We start from the raw sequence: 20,767 nt of genomic DNA on the forward strand, positions 1-20,767 counted from the left end.
CTCAAAAAAAAAAAAAAATCATCAGACACTCAAACTACAAACCAAGAATATATGCCAGATTGTCACTGCCTTCCATCTAGAAATTCACTTGACTGGCTACCCTCAGAAACTGGTTTATATTTTGATCCAATCATTAATCATTGCTTTTGTTTCCACAGAAATGGATTTTCATTACCTGATTTGAACCATCGGACTTTGAGAACACATCACCACCTCCTGAAATGAGTTTAACTAAACTGACCTATTCTCAAGAACTCAGAAACTGGTTCATGGAGACAAAAGTTGACCTGGTAGGTTGTTCTATTTTTTTTTTTTTTTTGAGAGAGAGAGAGTACAAGCAGGGGAGGGGCTGAGGGAGAGAATCTAGAGCAGGCTCTATGCCCAGGGCAGAGTTTGATCTCACGACCATGAGATGTTAGATGCTTAACCAAATGAGCCACCCAGGTGCCCCCAACTCAACTTTTAATGTGTGAAACTTCCTGGGAAGTTTCAGAGGAGGGAAATGTAGGGGCCAAGGACAGGCCCCCCCTTAATGTCCCACAATGGCATACTGATCGTTTTGAATTGAAGCTATGTAGTAAATAGCCAGTGCAAGGACACTCAGACCCTCCTCTGCCCTTTTGAAAGAAAATAAATCTCTCACATGAAAGGTAGCCTCCCTGCTCTAAGAACTAAAATTACATCTTTATTTTAAAGTTTACTTTGAAAGAGAGAGGGGTAAGAGAATCCCAAGGAGACTCCACACTGTCAGCACAGAGCCCGATGCAGGGCTCAAACTCATGAACTGTGAGGCCATGACCTGAGCTGAAATCAAGAGTCGAATGCTTAACCAACCGAGCCACACAGGTGCCCCAAACGACAAACCAAGAGGGGTGCCTGGGTGGCTGCTGGTTGAGCATCTGGCTTTGGCTCAGGTCATGATCTTGTGGTTTATGGGTTTAAGCCTCGCATCGAGCTCTGTGCTGACGGCTCGGAGCCTGCCTCGGATTCTGTGTCTCCCTCTCTGCCACTCTCTCTCAAAAATAATAAACGTTAATAAAAAACAAATCTGCAGAAATAAACTTGCTTACATTTTTACTAATCTACAACCACAGCCTGAAACCTTACTAATGCTCCCATTCATTTTCTTTTCCTATCAATTCCTGACAGATTTACTGTCTAAAATGTATGTATTTTTTAAGTGCCTGCTTTAGTCTTTCGTTTGGGTGTCAGTTTCATTATGGGTACTGTGTGCACAAAATAAAACTGATTTTTTTTTCTCCTCTTAATCGGTCTCATGTAAATTTAATTTCGAGTCCAGCAGGAAGAACCTTGGACAGAGGAAAATTTCTTCCTCCCCTTCACTCTAACATGCCAACTGGTCCACCCATGAGCAGGCCCACAGCTAACTCCTGGGCTTTGAATAATTCCTGAGGTTTTCCACCCCCCACCCACACCCTCATAGGCATTTGGCACTGTTGAATACAGTCAGCTCAAGGTGGGTGAAAAGAGCAAGCAAAATTATTTTCCAAACATAGAAGGGAATGGTAGTTAAGATTCTCAGCCTCAGTTTGAGGTAACAAAATATATAAACATTTTTACATTAACCCTTATGTTCATACTTAGCTATACATATACTCACATATGGGTCAGATATTCTCACACTCCAAGTATCAATGCTGCTAACCATGTATAACAAAATACGTGCTACAGAGATATAAATACCTTGTAAAAACCCACAAAAACATCTGAGAGGCCCCAAAGAATAGAGGCCTAAACATACAAGATTATAGGTGGTGCTCAGTAGAAAACTACACACGTGAACACAAGCTGCAGTGAAGAAACTGGAGGTGGTGCTGAGGAGAGGAAAAAAAATAGGGCAGAAGGGAGCAAAGGTGCTCAAGAAATGACCCCAAGATATTAGAACCTTTTAAAAATGTCCATTAATCTTCCCAGAAGAATACAGTACTGTAGCATTTCATTTAGGATAACTGCGCAGGAAGAAGGGGGAAAGACGAGAGTATGTCCTAGTACTTTAAAACTTGCAAGTTTCTATCAAGCATTAATGATTGCTTTTGTTGGATGAAAAGGAAAATACAGGATCAAAAATAAATTAACGAAAAGTGAAAAAGACAGCATTTATAATGTGACAACAGAATCGTGGTAAAGGCTACGGAGACACTATGTTAATATAATTCAAATATCTACCATTTTCTCCTGTTACTTTACGAAACCAGTCAAGGTGTTAAAACGGGTACACACACGCACACAATACTTTCTCGCTAGTGTCATCCTATTTGATCTTTGCTCTTAAACACCAAATCTCTTTTGTAAACAAACTATGGAATACAAAGTTACATAGTCTTGACCCAGAGAAAGAAGAGAAGCATTTAATAGACAATTCTCTTCTGGTTACATGGGTCCGGTTTTCTACAAAATGGTTTATTTGCCCCTTTAATACAAGTTGAAATTAATTTCAACCTGGAATGAAAAGCCAGTTATCTAATGGAAATAAATGGTCCCCCCCCCCCAAAAAAAGTTTCTAATGAAAGTATTAACTAGTGTCCATTAGACATCTATTTCTTACATTCTGGCCACTAGACAGAAAAATCAACTCACAGGGCATTTGAGACATTCTGTTATGTGTTCTATTTTATTGGGTGAGTGCACTAATCTGTCCACATATAACCTCTGGTTAATAAAACCAGCAGAGGTATTCATCTGAGAGGAACATATACTCCCTAAAACCAGAATCTAAAACCGAATAGACTCAGTTAAATGCTCTCTGGGGACACCAATACATTTCGATTACTACAAATTTTCATCGACATAAAAAGGACACTAAGTTAGGTAAGGTTCTAGCCTGTTAAGACTCCAGACACTTGCAATCTGATAGCCCCCAAGGGCAGGTTCTTCTATTAAGTGATTTTTTTTTTTTTTTTTTTTTTACAAAAGTAGCTTTTATTTTTGTTTTTAAGAGGATATTTAACAGATGCTATTCATAGCACCATCGGTCTGAGGAGCTCTACGTATTTCAAAGAAAATGCCTTTTGGTTCTATAAATGGGTTCATACCAAATTCACCATCTTTTAGAATAAATCACTACCAGCACTAGAAAGTTGTCCATGTCCAGAACGACAAATCAGTCTGAAAACCCTGTGACTTAGACGGAGAAACAATATCCACGTTATGGAACGAGCGAGGCAACTTACGTTACTTCCCCAGAGCGACCCAAAGGTTCTAGAACACTTATCTCAGACCCCCTCAGACAAAAGCTGCAGAAAGAGAAGGAAACACGACACACCACAGAGTGAGCCACGGGGACCCGGAGAGCCACGTCGCAATTTAAGACCACAATCTGCGTCCAGAAAAACATGACAGGCCTTTGTGTGCAAAAAAAGAAACGCATGTGCTTGCGGGAGGTTGATGAAGGTCTGGGGCTGAGTGAAGAACAAGAAAATAAAAGAACAGATTTTCACCCTCTTCTCTCCGCCAATATTATCACACAAGCTACACGAGTGCGCACACACCCCTACACTCTACATTCACATTGTTCCTCTTTCTCCAAAGTTTCCCAGGGAGGGAAACTACACCTCCGACGTGATCAGCCAAAGGGGGGCAGGTTTCTACACGGAGTAAAACACACGACCTCCCAAGCCCCCGCAGATTACCCATCAAGAACATTAAGATACCTCATAGGAAAAAAAAAAAAAACCAAAAAACTTTTCATTTTAGTTGTGATTTGACCTGACTTATACACCACAACCCACACCCACCACGTATCAGTCTACTCCTTAGCCTGACGGACCAGGACTCTTATCAGACTGACCGGCAGGGCTGCATCTCTCTGGTGAAGAAGCCTTTCGAACATTTAGCTGTGGCTCTCTCGGTGCTGACGAGGGCCAGCTTCTCCCCGCCATCGTGGCGTCACCATCGCATCTCTGAGCTAACGGGGTTCATGTAGAAGACTGAGGGAGAACGTCTCTCCCAATTCATACACGACCTTTCTTTCAAGCACAGAAAATAGAAGACTTTTGCATAGGGGGGAAAAAAAAAAGCTGTGGGAAAGGATTCCCATCAGTCCTGCTCCAGCGTGACCAGGGCTCAGCTCACAGGACGACTGTTTCCTTCCCAGGCCAACGTCCTTAGTGTCTCCGTTCACCTGGCCACTCAGTTGTTCCTGATGATGATCCCTGGAGCGTCTGACTGGCTGAAAGTGCTGCTGGGGTTGGGGGGGGGGGGGGCGGGAGGGGAAAGGTGACAAAAAAAAAAAAAAGGGACGAGGCCACAGGATGATAATGACTGTATGGCAGAGAACCATCAGAATAGCAACAAGAGATAATCTTGCCCGAGACCACGGATAAAAAACTAGAAGCTCTGAAGACTCAGAATTCAATAAACAAGTAACAGTACTAAATATTCTGGTAAACAAGTAACAACCCAACTGGCTGTTCAATAGTGGACAACTGTTCTTATTTCTATTTCGGGTTGCGGGGTTTCCATTCAGAGTCCACAAACGTTGGCGTCTACAGCGGTAAGAAATCTGAGGCGTCCCTCGTTCTGAGGATTCTCTGGTACATGGCTGGTTCAATACTTCAGCATTAACAAAAGCGAAACGGTGGCCAGACCTTCACCAGACCCTGGCCCATTTTGACACTGGTCTCTCTGTTCCAGGCTGACCTCAGTCCTTCTTGTCCTCCTTCTGAAGCTGGCTTTTTGTGGTCCCTAGGTTGTTCCACACCTCTGTGTACATTAGGGTCCCAACGAAGACAAACAAGGTACCCAGCCAGTGCCACAGAGTGAAAGGGTTCTGGAAGTACAAGATGGAAAAGATGAGGCTGACAAACTTGCGCAGAGTCACGACAAGGGTGACGGTAAGGGAGGCGCATTCTGTGGTGAGGATAAAGACACCCCGGATGCACACGTACCTGGAGTGGTGGGTTAAGGTGGTTTTCTGTAGACTGCCAAGAGAACCCCAGGGAGAACCTTCTGGCATGGTTTAAATGTTCATATTCTAAGAACCAGAAAACGCGGGGATGGGTGATGGCTGCTCTGAGTCTCCTCCCTGGTAGAATATCCTGCAGAATGAATGTCCTGCCATTCGTTGGTGGACCCTAGCTCGAAACTGCCCCAAGGCCTGAATTCTTGTTCTGAATTCTTCCCACTGCTTACGGTGAGGGTCCCCTCCCCCGTAGTGACAGGAGGTAACACTTTCAGGAAAGGTCAGCAAACCTACTTCATAGGACCTGGTCCTCAGCCCTTCGACCCACTCGTCCCAAAAGGAACTCCGCGGGCAAATCTCTGAGGTGACATCAGAGGAATGAGATCGAGCTCCATCTGTTTCATTGTTCCAAAGACTTAAAGGTTTTTATAGTGTACTTAAGGTCGTTCAAGAGAGCCATTTACAAAATTAGGCTTTAATTAGTTTGAAATTTCGGGCAGAATTTTGTGGCAGCTGGTGAAATGTCCGAGGCTGCTGAAAAACTCCAGGAGAAATCACAGAGCATTCTTGTCACATACCAATACTGAATTATCCACGGATTTCTCCACGCCACCCACAGCAACTCCTTTATGTGCCCAATGACCTGCTGACCTCCTGCAGCGCTACCAACTCTCTGGCCTTTCCCAAAAGCCCAGGCTGGATGGGAATCTCTGTCTCCTGCAGTTCAGATCAAGGCAGACGCGAAACTCAGGTCACCGCACCATTAGGAATACAAACCTTCTCTGTGTTACTTTGACATAAGAGGAGGGTATGGCAGAAGGGTGCAAAGGATACTGAGTGATGACATTCATGAGGAGGTAGAACCACATGATGGGCACTGTCACACCAATGAAGGGAACTTGGTACAATTCTGCAAAGATTAAAAGGGGATACAGTCATACATTTAGGACAGCGTAAGTCTTCATCTTTTTGGACAAAGTGATACAGACTGAACATAATAGAGACAGCAACGTTACTCCCCTTGCAAAGAGATTTGGATCGTACACCATTTCACTTGCCCTGATTCCAGGCTACACCAGTCTCAAGAGTCATTACAATGGTTTCTTAAATTCTAATTTATTTTTTATTTGAGAGCAAGCGAGCATGCGAGTGAACAAGAGGGGGAGGGGGAGAGAATCTTAAGCATTAGGTCATCATTAATTTTAATTGTAAAATAAGCTCTCTACCATTCACCTGAATAGGACCCCACTTTACAAAGAAAGACAAGTACAGAGCAGTGAAAAATGACATGGTCTCAGCTGACAACACAAGAATAAAGACAACTAGGAGCTCCTGGGTGGCTCAGTTTGTTGCGCGTCTGACTTCGGCTCAGGTCATGATCCCCCAGCTTTGTGAGTTCAAGGCCTGCGTCGGGCTCTGTGCTGACAGCTCGTAGCCTGGAGCCTGCTTCGGATTCTGTGTCTCCCTCTCTCTCTGCCCCCAACCCATTCGCATTCTGTCTCTGTCTCTCAAAAATAAATAAATATTCTTAAAAATGAAAAAAAAAAAAAAAAGAATAAAGACAACTAGTAACTAAATGCCATCTGAAAATATATTCAATCCTACTAGTGATGAGAGAATTCTAAATTAAAAAAGGCTCTACCATTTTATATTTATTAAAACAGCGATTAAAAATTTGTAAAATCCTGGGTGCCTGGGTGTCTCAGTGGGTTAAAGTGTCCGACTCTTAATTTCAGCTCAGGTCACGATCTCAGGGTCGTGGGATGGAGACCTGCCTTGGGCTCTGCACTGAGTGTGGAGCCTGCTTGGGATTCTCTCTCTCCCTCTCTGCCTGTGCTCGCTTGCATGCGCGTGCTCGCTCTCTCTCTCAAAATAACCATTAAAAAAAAATGATGAGGCGCGCCTGGGTGGCTCAGACTGTTGGGCGACCGACTTTGGCTCAAGTCATGATCTCATGGTTTGTGAGTTCGAGCCCTGCATCGGGCTCTGGTGCTGACAGCTCGGAGCCTGGAGCCTGCTTCGGATTCTGTGTCTCCCCCTCTCTCTGCCCCTCCCCTGCTCACGCTCTGTGTCTCTCTGTCTCTCAATAACAAATAAACGTCAAAAAAAAAAAAAAAAAAAGATGAAATCCTAATCTGGAATGGTGGCAGTGGAACCAGCAGCCTCGGCTGGCAGTAGCAATCGGTGCATTTTTGTAAAAAAAAAATCAATTTCATAATTCTTAAGGGGCAATAAAGTATTTATATGCATTTTTAGGAATTAATCCTCACTAATTCAAAAGATGAAAAATAGTTCTCCATTGATGACAGTACTATTTATGATAAAACACTGAATCAATCTAAATGGCCAATCTTAGAGCAATGGCTATGTATGGCAAAGGAACTTTAAATAAGGCATTAAAAAATTAAAATTAAAAAAATCATGAAGATTATATGCAGTCATATAAAGAAGGAAAGTGAAAAAGCAAGTATAAAACTATATCCATGCTAGGATGACAACTAGGCAAGAATACACATAAACAGTATCTGGAAGGAAACTGGGAAAATGAAATTAGCTGACGTGTCAGGCAATGGAAAGGTAACTCTTCTTCTCTTAAATATGTTCTCATATTAGTTTTATATAATCAAGGCTTGCACAGTAAATATTTGGGAGGAAACAAAATAATCAAGATCAAAGAGATTTTTAAGTTTCCAATTTTGTAGCTTAAGATATTTCAGTTTTTATTTATTCATTTTGAGAGACACAGCAAGGGAGGCGGGGCAGAGAGAGAAAGGCAGAGGAGAAAATCCCAAGCAGGCTCCACACTGTCAGCATGGAGCCCGATGTGGGACTTGAACTCATGAACCGTGAGATCATGACCTGAGCTGCAATCAGGAATCAGAGGTTTAACCAAGTGAGCCACCCAGGTGCCCCTTCATCACTTTTTTGAAATTGCTCAATTGTTTGTGGGGTCTGAATTATACAGAATAACTTGGGAAATTCGAACAGTGATATTGAAACCTGGTTAGTAAATGAACGTTACTTTTCTTTTGCAAAAAAATAAAAAGCCATGTATGTAAAGATAATTCGCTATAACTGTATGTCTGGACTAGGGGGAAATCCCCATAATCTGGCATTCTACTGTCTTTGAAACACTTAGCATGTACTGAAATGAAAAGAAAGTTAACAAGTATTATTACTGTTTAATAACTTCAGAGATCCACTGTTTCGATTTGCTGGGAAAAGAATCAATCAGTAGGACTTAAAATATTTAGGTGGATTTTTAGTTCTCTTAGCAAATTCAAGGATAACAGGTTCATCTGAGACAACCTCAAAGCAAGCAAGAGAAAGAAGCATATATTCAACGCAGGTATGAGCTGAAGGCAGATTCTAAAAGAGATTTTACATAAACACCCATCCCTGTGACTTTTAGAAGAGCGCTCTAGGAACGAAATCAAATCAATCCCAAGGAATCTGATGTTTATTTTAATAGCCCTTTGCTGTGTGAGGACTCTCAAGGGACCTTAAAAATCATTGTGACAAAAATGACTATATGTCAATGAGATCTCCAAAAAAAAACCCCCAAAATCAGAAATGGAGTAATTCAGAGCCTTAGAAACTTTAACACACTACCTTCATTACACATCTTTTTTTTTTTTTTTTGTGGGCAAATGGGACAGGCAAACACAGCAAACTCAAACAGAAAGCAGTCACAACCTCACAATATGCATGTTCAGACTTCAGAGGGCAAACAAGTTTTACAGAGCACACAATGCCATTCTACAAAATGTCCTCACCATTTTAGGTACGAGCCACGTAAAGCCTTAATTCTACAAACGTGTATCTGTTCCTGTGTGCTCATTTGTCTGTATAACGCCATGTCTTTTAGTAGATATTCACGGCAGATAAGTAATTTCTTTCAAGTTAGTTGGCAATTTATAGCTAGTTTATTAACTTGCCACTTTAACAAGGAATGCAGACATTTGAGCTAATTTTGCTTATTCCTGCTGCCTACCTTCCCTGTACCTTGGAAAAAAGCCCCCTCGTGGTTTTTGCTTCCCCTTGCTCCCAGGTGGCTAGGCTAGGACTGGGTCGGTGAGCAGGTCCGCCTTTGCCAGCCGAAAAAAAGATGTGCGGGAACACAGAGCTGGACTGCTGTCCGGCTTCTCGTGGTCCCACCCCTGCAGTGTGTTATTGCTATGTCTTTGCACCCTCAAAACACCAAACGTGCCACATGCAAATGCAAACACACACATTCCAAAGCGTTCTGTGGTGAGGATGAAGACACTTAGAAAATCTGAAGGCAGTTCTCTAACTTCGTTGGCAAGTAACCGAGAAGCACCCGTAAAAGCTTTTGCTGCTGCAACTGCTCATTAACAGCGCTATATTCCCGGAAGGCGGAACAGGGAGGGTTTCGAACAGGGATTTGGATAAGACCGTGAAAAGAAGCGGTGGTCAAGTCAATAGGAAAACTGAGAGCTGATCCCAGAAACTGTCAGGTAATTCCCCCGGAGATGCCCACACTCACCAGACTTATTGAACAGAACCGCATGGTCATAAATGTCAGAAGCCAGGAAGATGAAACCCGGGAGGGGAAGGGCGTGCTGTGGGAAGGAAGACGTCATGTAAATTGAAATGCAAACACATCACAGAACATTTAGGGCGGCTTTACAGTGACTTTAAGTTTTACAAGGTGTTTGACAAGCAGTGTCAAGAAAAGGAATTTAGACTCGCTAAATTAAATATTTGTATCCAGTGCTTCCGCCCACGTGACCCTGAAAGGCGTGCTGTCAACCCCAAACTACAGCTCTTGCCCTTATGGAACAGAATCAGATGATCATCACGCACTAAACAAAAAACTGGAGCCGGCATCCTTCCCTCAACAAAAGGGAAATTAACTCCCAGTCGTCTTGCCCACAGGATTTGCTGTATTTTGCTACTTTTGAAAATGGCTGAGCAGATACAAGGATTTAAAAGTTATAAAGCAAAGGCAAATTTCAGGGAGTTTAGGAAACTCGAGGGAAAAAGAGATTTGAGGACACTATGAGGTCAGGGAAAATAAAATGAAGACAAGAATAAAAAGGGGTTGAAGAAGACACAACAGGTCGGCACAGATGAATGAACGAGCCTGACAATAACCCACCACAATAAGGAATCAGAGCTAACGTTACAGGCAGTTACTCTGTGCCGAGTACCGTTCTAAAACAAAGGTGTGAACCGGACCGATTGTTCCTTATTTTTTAAATTCCCAGACACATACTCCAGCTCCCATTAAATATCTCAAATTGATGGTCTGCAACTTTAGTACAGAAAGCTGGCGGTGAAGGAATCTCTGAATACGGACCCTGAAGGCGTCCCTACCAGCCAGGATGGTGAGGGGCTGTGCTTTGGATGTTATCTCCACAGGAGAGACGCTGGAGGAAGAGGACAGTTAGAGGAGTGGCTCTCGCTCAGCAGTTTTACAACAAAAAAGTGGAAGCACACAGAACTTGCTAATGAAACTCTCCATCAAGGGAAGACAGCCACTGGGAGGGACTCCGCACCTCCCACCCCCCCACCGCCAAATGCCTGCCTGGCTGCAGACATCCTCCCTGGCATGTTGTTTTGGGACTCGTTTTCCTGTTCCAAGTTTCCATATTGCTTTTAATTTGACCTCACCTACAGGGACCTGGGGGGGTGAAGGTTCTTCATCCCCGGGGGTCGTTCCTGGCTAGCAGACACACGAGGTTCACACCGACTGAGCACAATCGTCTCCTATAGAGAACTGTGGCTCAGAATACACCATTAGTAGCCTATTAAAAGTACTTGGTCCTTCAACGACATCAGAAAAACGTGTATTTCATTTGAAATGACATATGACGACTCAGTACTTTTTGTCTTCCCCAGGTTCAGAAAATTGCTTACATTATAAAACAAAGCCTCCTTCGAGTGCTTCCCAAATTGTTTGTATAGGGTCTCCTGGAAAATACCCATCCTTGCTGACATCAGAAGAGCAAAAGTCAGTGCCCCTATACCTAAAAAACAAAAATTGGGTTATAAGAATTAGATTTGTTCATTTCCAGACATTTTCCTAAAGAACATTGATTGTTTAAGGTTCTACATATATTACAAACTAGTTGTAGAACATGCACAAAATTTTTAAAAGAAATAAAAATTAGCTACAATATTACTACCCACCTCCTTAATAGCTTGCTCTATCTCCCTACATACATTTATTTATTTATTTTATGCAAAAAACAGGATCATAATGAATATACAATTTTATATCTTGCTTTCTTCATGATCTTTTTCTTGGATTTTCCTTCAAGTCGTTTATTAAAATTTTTTCAAAGGTATGAATTAATGGTTCCGTATTATTGTAGCACATAGAAACCATAGTTAAATGTATTATTATAACATGAGCCTCATTAGGTTACTTCCAGTTATTTTACCATTAAAATCAATGTCCATCTTTCTACATAAATCTTTAAACAAAATGTTGATTATTTCCTTAGGACAAACTTTCCAAAATGGAATTACTGACTCAAAAGTTGTAGCTATTTTAAAAACTCAATACATTCATTTTTTCCAGAAAGGCTGTGTCAATTTCTACCGTAAACAGGTTATACAAAAATGGTTGTCTTACTTCACCCTCAGCAGCAATAATAAATGATTATCCAATTTGATAGAGCGAAAATAAAATAATAATAATAATAAATAATATTAATAATAAATGATTATCCAATAATAATAGATAATAAATGATTATTAATAATAAATAAATGGATAATAATAAATGATTATCCAATTTGATAGAGCGAAAATAAAAAGGGACTGCATTTTGGTTTCAATTTGCATTTCTCTGATGCCAAGACTACTGAGGCCGAACATACAATGATCAGACACTAATGTTTTCCCCATGAATTGTGTGTTCGTATCCTCTGCAACTTTTTCTTGTTGGATACAGTGTTTTTCCAACAGCTCATAAAGATCTTTCTATGTTAAGAACAACAACCTAAAAGGATGAAGTCTCAAAGCCAAGAAGCAGGGAGAACAGAGTCCTTTCATTCCTACTTCTCTTCCACTTGGTCTCAGTCTGGTACTGCTGCTACCTGGCTAAGCAGGAAAGGGTTTCACCTCCGTGTCATCCAGTGTGAGGCCAGAGCTCTGCAGGGGTTGTCTCGTGACTTCCACAAAGAGATACTTGTATTTTTAAAGATTCCCTAGGAGACTCTGCCGATCAGTCAGGTTTGGGAACACTCATTAGGGAAAAGCTAACTTATGAAGAAAATGAATCTAAGATTCAGAAATGAGCCCCTTGGAAATTTCAAGAGCCAACTGCTCTAACGTGCCCTTCGTATGTAGAAGCTCCTGCTCAGCAGACAGCTCATGAAGTAATGGGCACTCGAAGCAGTGCTCCCAGTGAGTGTGACAGGCAACCAGAAACTATTCCAGTGGCAGCCATGGAAATATGGATCCATGTTGTAGAACACGCCACCCTGAACACGGACATTGTCTTTCTTTCATGTTCCGAACACCAAAGTTCAGAGACAGATGACGACCCCGGGTGCCTCTCTCCTCTGTGGCATCATCTGTGTAGCCAAAGCTTCTTGCCAAGAAACCTGTCCCTTAGGAGAAAGTTCAGCCAACAGAACTGCAGAGGCAATTAGCTTCATTGTAATTACCGTACTTGCCTAGTAACCACCTTAGAAATGCCTGGAATCCGTCATTCTCGCTGGAGCTGGACTGGGAGGTCTAGGAAATAAGAAAAATACTCGGTATAGAGTCTAGAACTACATGCAAGGTGCTTGGGTACAAAGGAAATACCTGTGTTACCCAGCCACCTCCACTCTTTTCTTGCAGAGACCCGAATCCTTCTATTGCATAAGCATTTAAGTTTATTGCGTCAATAATAGGTACCTGTGCCCCCACGGCAAGGAGTGAATATAAATAATTTGTGAAGTGATTCTTACCACCTGCTTTGCTGACATGAAAGTGCAAATAAATATCCCCACAGACACCAGGGCAATGGAGGTATATTTGAATATGCTGTATCTGCAAAAACAAGAAGCAGAACACCTTAGGAAAAAAGCACAGATCTGAATTTCCACACTATGTTCACAGTCAGATGGAGCCTAAGAGTAAAAATCACCAAAACATGGCTGAGGGGATCACTTTCTAGCAGACTTCCCACGTAAGGCCATGTGAGAAAGAGTCAGGAGGCTGGCTGGTGTCTAAACAACACCCAATCTTAGCGCCGCTTAAAAGAGTTTCCATCGGTCGGTGGACCGATAGATCGTTTCATCAGAAAACAAGAACAAAAAAAGACACAGACCAGACATGACATTCCATTCTGCTCAAGAGTCCAAATGCAAGCCCGACTGAGATCTTAACTGCCACCTGTTTCTCCTGTCTTCAGGGGGCCCAGACCTGAGTGTCAAGGGACACAACACACAAGAGGAAGAACAGAATATCACAGCCAAGTAGCAGGATTCAGTGCTCAAAAAAAAAAAAAAAAGAAAAAAAAAAAGAAATCATTCAACTTGTCCATTTTCAGGAAAGGGTTTTGTAAATCATGTCTGAATGACTCGACTGTTGCTTTTATTATTTTTTTTTAATTTTAGAGAGAGAGCATGTGTCCAAGTGGGGGAAAGTCGGAGGGGGGAGGGGGAGGGAGAGGATCTTAAGCAGCTGAGTGTGGAGCCAGACTCAGGGCTTGATCCCACAAGCCTGGGCTCATGATCTGAGCCAAAATCAAGAGTCGGACACCCAACTGACTAAGCCACCCAGGCGCTCCTCTAATGTTTTCAAATGCTGGCACAGTTGGATAAAGGGAGGACTATGACACTAGTAGGACTACTGGCAGTAAGAACGGTGGCATTTCCTATTAACTGGAACAACATCGTTAACATCCCTCTTGGGCTCTTAGTGATAAAGCAAAAGGACTCAGGCAAGAATGAAAGGAAATTAAACTTACAGGAGGAACCATCAGAGGTTTTCCAGTCAAATACTTTGTACACTTCTGGTCCTATCACCTCATAAAAGGCCAAAAGGACTGGCTGAGCAGCAGCTCAAGGGGCCAACAGCACCACGCCAGAGGAGAGGGGCAGGGTGAGGAAACAGGCGCTGGAGGAGGCAGATACAAAAGTAAGGGAACTCTTCGGTCTGGAAAGATCAAGATCGGGAGAGGTTTGGAATTGTGGCCTGAAAATTCATGACAATTAATGAGTATGGACTTGGTCTTCAAAGCCTAGGAAGAGGAAAACACTGTGAACCTAAGAGGCTCTACGCAGGTTAAACAAGAGGAGATACTAACTTACTAAGTCATGGTAGTAGATAGTTACCTTAGGGAAATACCTGCTTTTTGGGGAGCACACACCAAGGAGCGTCAAAAAGGCTTACTTGGATAGATTCAAGATAACAGACCCAAAATAAGTTCTTAAGGGAAACGGAGATGTTTGAGAAAGGCCCAGGACATTTCGGAGCACTGTCAGGAGAGTACATTCCTTTTATAACATGTCCTTTTGTATCCCTGTTACGAGCAAAATCAAAGGCTGGAAGGACTGCAGGTCTGTCCCAACGTGAATTCTACACATTATCAAGAAGCGTGGCAGTCACTTCGATGTAACGAACCTGACCAGTATATATGAATGCTCACCTGGAGAGAACCTAGAAATCAGTTACAATCATACCTATCTGGGGGAATACAGAAGCCTCAGAAGATAAAGGGTTTGTGATAAGGAGCCTATCAAGACAGGACAACTATCTTTCTCATGACACAGCCCTTATTTCTTAAAAACTCTAGATTCCCACAGAGAGTTCTAATACTGGGGTCTAGGACAGAAAAGTTGGCATAAGCTTGTACAGTTGTGATCCTAACAGCGAGGGTGAACTTTCCCTGAGAAATGTTCCAGACTGAATGTGCTGACTCTCCCCAGTGCCCCACCTCCTTGGGGGCATGGGGTAAGGCTCAGGACACAAGTGGAAGGCAAACACTTTGAGAAAGCATCTCAGGGCCTTCTGGTATTCCCAACCATATCCCAGAGAAGGCCACTGGCGACAACCACATAGAACAATCCTGAAACTTTTCATTCTATTTTCTTGGCCATTTGGGCCTTTGTTAGGAATTTTCTTCCTAACATGGATGATCATGCTATACTCATAAACACCTTCTATGACACCACTGTCCCAGGACGTCCATGAAGCTGAAAATGTTCCATATCTGGGTTCTCCAACAGGGTCACCACCGGCCACATGGGGCTACAGGCAGGTAAAATGTGACTACTGGGACCAAGACACAAGTATTTATTTAATTAAATTTAAATGTAAACGGTCTCATGTAGCTAGTAGAGACCACACAGGAGTGAAGTTCTAAATCAATTGGTTATGTAGGTTACTGTGGTACTAAAGACTCAATGATGACAAGAGTTCTACCCAGAGAAAATGCTGCTCCAAAGGGATAGGTGGGGCCCCTTACCTGGTCCACGGCCTCAAGATGCATGTCACTGTCACAGAGAGGGCTGAGAAACAAGGAATTATCAAGAGCAAACTTATTATCACTACAAGAAAAGGAAGCTGATGGATGGGGCTCAGGATAGCCTTCCTAGACATAAAATACAAAAGTGTATTGTTTACCTTTTCTTCAAAATGATAATTCCTAGGATCATGTTGGCAATTAGAGAACCCTATAAAACGAGACAACAGTAACAGAGTTTTAGTGCCCTAGGAAAGCAAATAATTCCAGATAAATATGAACATGGACAAACGGGCAGAAGAGCCAAGGAGGAGGAGGTCAGGATGAATAATAAGGTTCACTTGTTCTTATAATGGCAAAAAGTACAAACCACATAAATCTCTTATGTAAAATAATAAAATCTTTCAAAGATAACAACAAGAAAAATGGCCAATTCTCTAAATACCGGTCAGAGCAGAAACTAAGGCTAGCCGAAATAAATTATATTGTAGACTTATTGTGAAATTTTCCATCTAAATTATGAGAGTTTTAATAAACTTCTCCTCACCCTTGGTTTTAAATAATGAAAGAAGTCATGCAGGGATGTCTTTCTCTTCTTTGGCAAGGTGGCGATCAATCAGCAAGTCTTTACTGAAAGTCTACTACACGTCCAATGCTTTGAAGGTTATCTATGTAATTATAATTAGGGCTGAAAAGTCCCTTTGGGGATAGCACCTTCGATCTCACAAAAATCTCAAGACTACACAGAAGTGCTGTAATTCCAATGACAACCCATCTCGCATTTTTCTGCAATTCTAACTACACTCCCCTTGAAGTCTTCCCTGTTCTTCAGGGAGCACACTGTTCTTATTTATATACCAAACTACATGCAGATCTCCCACCAAACACTAGTGGAAGAAGAAAATGTCTGCTGCTTTGGGAGAAACCCTACCTTCACCAAAAATTTCCTTTTAATTGTCTCAAGTCTCTTGCTTAAAAAAAAAAAAAAAAAAGATTATTTATATATATATATATGTAACCTATATATGTAACCTATATACATATATGTGTGTGTGTGTGTATGTGTGTGTGTATATATATATATATATATATATATATATATATATATAAAATCAGAAAAGGGAGTTATCTATTTTATGTACTAAGAGTAAATGTAATTTTATGAAAGAAACCAAAATTGATGAGTAATAAGTTAAATAACATTCATACCAAGTCTGAATATAAAATCAGCCAGATGAAAGAAATTTAACATAAAATCTGTGTCCCGGCAACATTTTAGCTCCTTTTACTGATCATTCTTAAGACTTCAGAGGGATAAAAGTCAACTGTCCACCTTTTACCTTACTTTGCAGATGAAAGCCAGCCTATGCTCACTCATCCAGGACATCTATTCTTATACCCTAGACTTTACTTACTACAAGACTTTTCTACTTTTGCCAAGTGTTCAATCTACCCTCTTGGCTTCATCTTCTGAAAGAACATACCCATGGGAGCTGGCAGCACTTACAGATCTAAATATCATATGCAGGGGCATGGCGATGTTGAGATTCAGGGCATAGTTGTTCACCACGCTGACAGTGAAGAACATGGTGACCATCACAGCATAGTACCTGAAATGCAGACATCACAGCACATCACACAAAACCTACTTCAAGAAAATCAAGTGTAGAAGGAAATCAATCTTTGTGGTTAGAAAGGTTATTTTGTTTTAGTTCCTCCATATTAAGAGACTGTATCACTATTATAATGTGAAGTCAATACTAAGTACGTATAAAAATATATCACAAAGCTAGACTAAGATGGAAAAAGTCTGAATTACAGAGTATGTTTCGAGGAATACTATTTTAATCTTTTTCAAGGACACTCTCTAAGTATTTTTCAAGCAATTTAAAACTAGTATTCAAAAAATGTTATCTGATGGGGCGCCTGGGTCACTTAGTTGGCTAGGCGTCCAACTGTCGATTTTGGCTCACATTATGATCTCACAGCCCCGTGTCAGGCTCTGGGCTGACAGCACGAGCCTGCTTGGGATTCTCTCTCCCTCTCTCTCAGCCCTTCCTCTGCTTGAGTGCACGCACTCTTTCTCTCAAAATAAATAAACATTTTAAAAAATGTTATCTGATAGACATCAACAGATTTTTTTAAGTGAATGGACAATTATCATTATCAGTTCTTTGTACGGAATGGTCAATTCTCTCAACTATTCTACACATTTGTTTCTCCTATTAATTTTCACTACTCTTTTCCAAAGTAAAGATTTGCTAAATTAAGGATGACTGTTAAGATTATCTCACATTCTGAACCAGTAGCCTCCGAATTAATGAGGATATTATTTGGCATAGATCTGTATTTAAAATCACAGTCCCTGTTTTTGACAGTTTATAGGTCTTTAAATAATAATAAAAGCAAAAGCTAAAAAAAAAAAAATCAAAAAAAAAAAAAAAGTAACCCTAATCACTTAGAAAGATAAAGGGACAAATACAAACAATTACGAAATAAGTAACTTTGCTCTTGTATGTTCCATTTTTATCTAGAAAATACTTCAAATGCCTTTCATCCCTATCAGGTTAAGCCATATGAAGCTGCCATTTTTTTGGTAGGTCAAAAGGGCTGAAAAGCAGCAATTTCATATGATTCAACCTCATACATTCAAAAGGAGAAAAAAAATAATATTTAAAATAAATGACTAAAGAATGCATGGCAAAGGAAAGCAAGTGGTTCCACATCCTTCAGGACATGTTCAAAGTCCTTGAGCACAGACCTCCCCCCCCCCCCCCCACCACCCAACCTTTCTCGTCTTTGCACGGGTGAAAAACCACAGCACTGTGACTCCAGGGATCTTCCTTGATAAGAATCTACTTGATCCTGCTGGTTAGACGTGGAGCTGAATGCCCTAACAAGCAGCTATGCCAGGGCTAAGCTAACAGTCTGGAGAGTTTGACAAGTTTCACAATGAACGCAGGACACAGCATTACACACACTCAAAGTTACTGGTTATCAAAAGAAAACCACAGGCCCCAAACGGTGCCACATAGGTTAAGGACCCAAGTCAGTAAACCAAGACTTAATTCCTAACCCAACTGCAGTTTCAATCCCCCAAGAATGTAACCCTGAGCCAGTCAATGTAGAGTTTCCTGGTCAATACTAGGGAGTTTACTGATAGACCCCTTCTACTCCCCTTAGGAGGCAACCTTGCCTAAACAGCACACATCTTGCTAATAAATTCCATTCTTTTTTAATTTTAATTTTTTTAAGTTTATTTTGAGAGAGAAAGAGTGCATAAGTGGGGGGTGGGGGGCAGAGAGAGAGGTAGAAAGAGAGTATCCCAAGCAGGCTCCACACTGTCAGCACAGAGCCCTACATACACTGGGCTTGAATTCACGAGCCATGAGATCATGACCTAAGCTGAAACCAAGAGTCGGATGCTTAACTGACTGAGCCACCCAAGCATACCTCCTTTTCTTTTTTTAAAATGCCTTCTCTCTGAGGGCACCTGGGTGGCTCAGTTGGTTAAGCATCTGACTCTTGATCTGGGCTCAGGTCATGATCTCATGGTTCACTCAGGAGATTGAGTCCCCTAGAGGGCTCTGTACTGACAACTAAGGCCTCTTTCACTCTCTCTCTCTCTCAAAATAAACAAATAAACATTTTTTTTTTAAATAAATGCCTTCTCTCTGCCCTTAAAAACCATTTTCTTGTTTACTTGGTGGAGCTCCCCTCTACTTGCTGGATAGAATGCTGCCCATTCATGAAGAGTTTAAGAAAGCCTATTAAATCTTTAAATTCACTTGGTTAAATTTTTTTTCTAAACACATTTGGTAGCAACGTCAGGATCCAAAGGGAACTTCTGATGGTGTTCAGGGACAGGCAGAAACACAGGCATGGCGCCCTGAGAACTCTTCTGAGTTTTCTCTTTCTGGCCACTTCCAAGAGCCAGGGGTAAGTCCCTCCTGGTTTCAGCTCTGCTCTTTCTGCATTTGAGCTACCAATCTAATTAGCTTCCCAGGCCAGAGTTAACAGGTCTAGAGGGACAGGAGGATCTAACAGCACTGGTCCTTAGCTCTGGGTTCGGTCTGCAGTACCACATTGTAATCCCTTCCCCAGTTCCAGTCCACGCCCCCCATTTACCGGAGTTTGGAGTTTTAGTCCTTTACCCCTTTCCAGTGCGCAGTCTCCCCGAAGGGAGTCTGCTGGTTTGGTCTACGTGGGCAATTGTCAGTTTTGTCCCTGGTCTTTTCTTGGCCAGTGCAGAGTAACATCTTTTGCTGACTCCTGGTGTGTTAAGGGACACGTCTTTGTGGGTCGTTGTGTGTAAACAAAGGCTTAGCCTGGAGATCCTTAAATTCAACAGAGTCAAGCCCACCACCTTCTGGCAAGGCTGCCTATTTTAGGTCTAAAAACTATGGTGCCAGAAGCTGTGAACAGCAACAGAAGTAGCGATACTAAAAAGAACCTAGAATTACAATGGCCAGGATGGAGAATGTTCCAGTTAGGTAAGGCCATTTAAGAAGTGCATTTGAAAGAAAGGATTCCCAAATGAGACACAACGGGACACCTGTTTTACATGGCAAGCAGAAGCCTCCAAAACGTTTCAAAATTCCCAAACTTTTATTAAAAAGATTCCGTGTAAAAAGCTCATGAAAATGAGAAAAGGTACTTAAGACTGTAAGGCCAGTGTAACCCTCCTGTTCCCCTCTATCCTTTGAGTACTCATCCTGGTCAACCTGGGTGAACTGCCTTTTCCTCTAAAGAGACTATCAAGCAGTCACTTGCAGAATAAGACTAATTGAGGCTACAGGTGATACTCTTCAGATATCTTTCACTCCGTCGTCAAAGGTCAAACTAAAGTCCATACTTGAATAATTTTTTTAATGTTTATTTACCTTTGAGAGAGACAGAGAATGCAAACAGAGGAGGGGCACAACGGGAGAAAGAGAGAGAGAGAGAGAGAGAGAGAGAGAGAGAGAGAGAGAGAGAGAGAGAGAGAGAGAGAGAGAGAATGAATGAATCTGAAGCATGTTCCAGGCTCTGAGCTGTCAGCACAGAGCCTGACGCAGGACTTGAACTCGTGAGCTGCAGGATCATAACCGGAGCCAAAGTCGGACGCTTAATGGAGCCACCCAGGACCCCCTTTAGTTGAATAATTTCTTACACCTAGGGAGGATCCTCAAGAGTTTTTGTAAATATATTACCTGAGCCCAGCTGAGAGAGGAAAATAAAAATCTGCATTGTCTCTTCCTTTCCAAATCCAGTTCCAATGGTTCCTGATCCTTTCTCTCACGGAAACAGCTATTTCCCTGCTTGTCTCCTTTTATATCCTAAGAACTTACCGGCTTTCTGCCGGCCTGGGGCATGCAGGCAGTTGATTCTTTCCTCGGCTATTGTTGAGAGTGACTCTAGATTCTCCCAAGACA

The 20,767-nt window shown here is 41.9% G+C and overlaps 1 protein-coding gene across 5 annotated transcripts in view; it reads right to left on the reverse strand.

The window, feature by feature from the left end:
• Nucleotides 1-1,268: 1,268 nt before the first annotated feature.
• Nucleotides 1,269-20,767, reverse strand: part of SLC35B4 (solute carrier family 35 member B4) — a 40,406-nt gene continuing 20,907 nt past the window's right edge. The window contains exons 3-11 of one of the 5 annotated variants that reach the window (XR_006594592.1): nt 16,861-16,963; nt 15,515-15,564; nt 12,853-12,934; nt 12,574-12,634; nt 10,805-10,914; nt 9,429-9,504; nt 5,699-5,831; nt 4,908-5,057; nt 4,650-4,789 (exon numbers count right to left, since the gene is read on the reverse strand). Coding sequence is in view for 3 of the 5 variants with exons in the window: in XM_011280550.4 (XP_011278852.2) it covers nt 4,661-4,907; nt 5,756-5,831; nt 9,429-9,504; nt 10,805-10,914; nt 12,574-12,634; nt 12,853-12,934; nt 15,515-15,564; nt 16,861-16,963 (805 nt within the window). In the remaining 2 variants the exon portion in view is untranslated. Of the gene's footprint in view, nt 5,058-5,698; nt 5,832-9,428; nt 9,505-10,804; nt 10,915-12,573; nt 12,635-12,852; nt 12,935-15,514; nt 15,565-16,860; nt 16,964-20,767 lie in introns of all 5 variants that reach the window. The other 4 variants (XR_006594593.1, XM_045052777.1, XM_011280550.4 and 1 more) reach the window with 4 other exon arrangements.

The sequence above is a fragment of the Felis catus genome, chromosome A2, assembly GCF_018350175.1.
Source record: "Felis catus isolate Fca126 chromosome A2, F.catus_Fca126_mat1.0, whole genome shotgun sequence".
Taxonomy (NCBI): Eukaryota; Metazoa; Chordata; class Mammalia; order Carnivora; family Felidae; genus Felis; species Felis catus.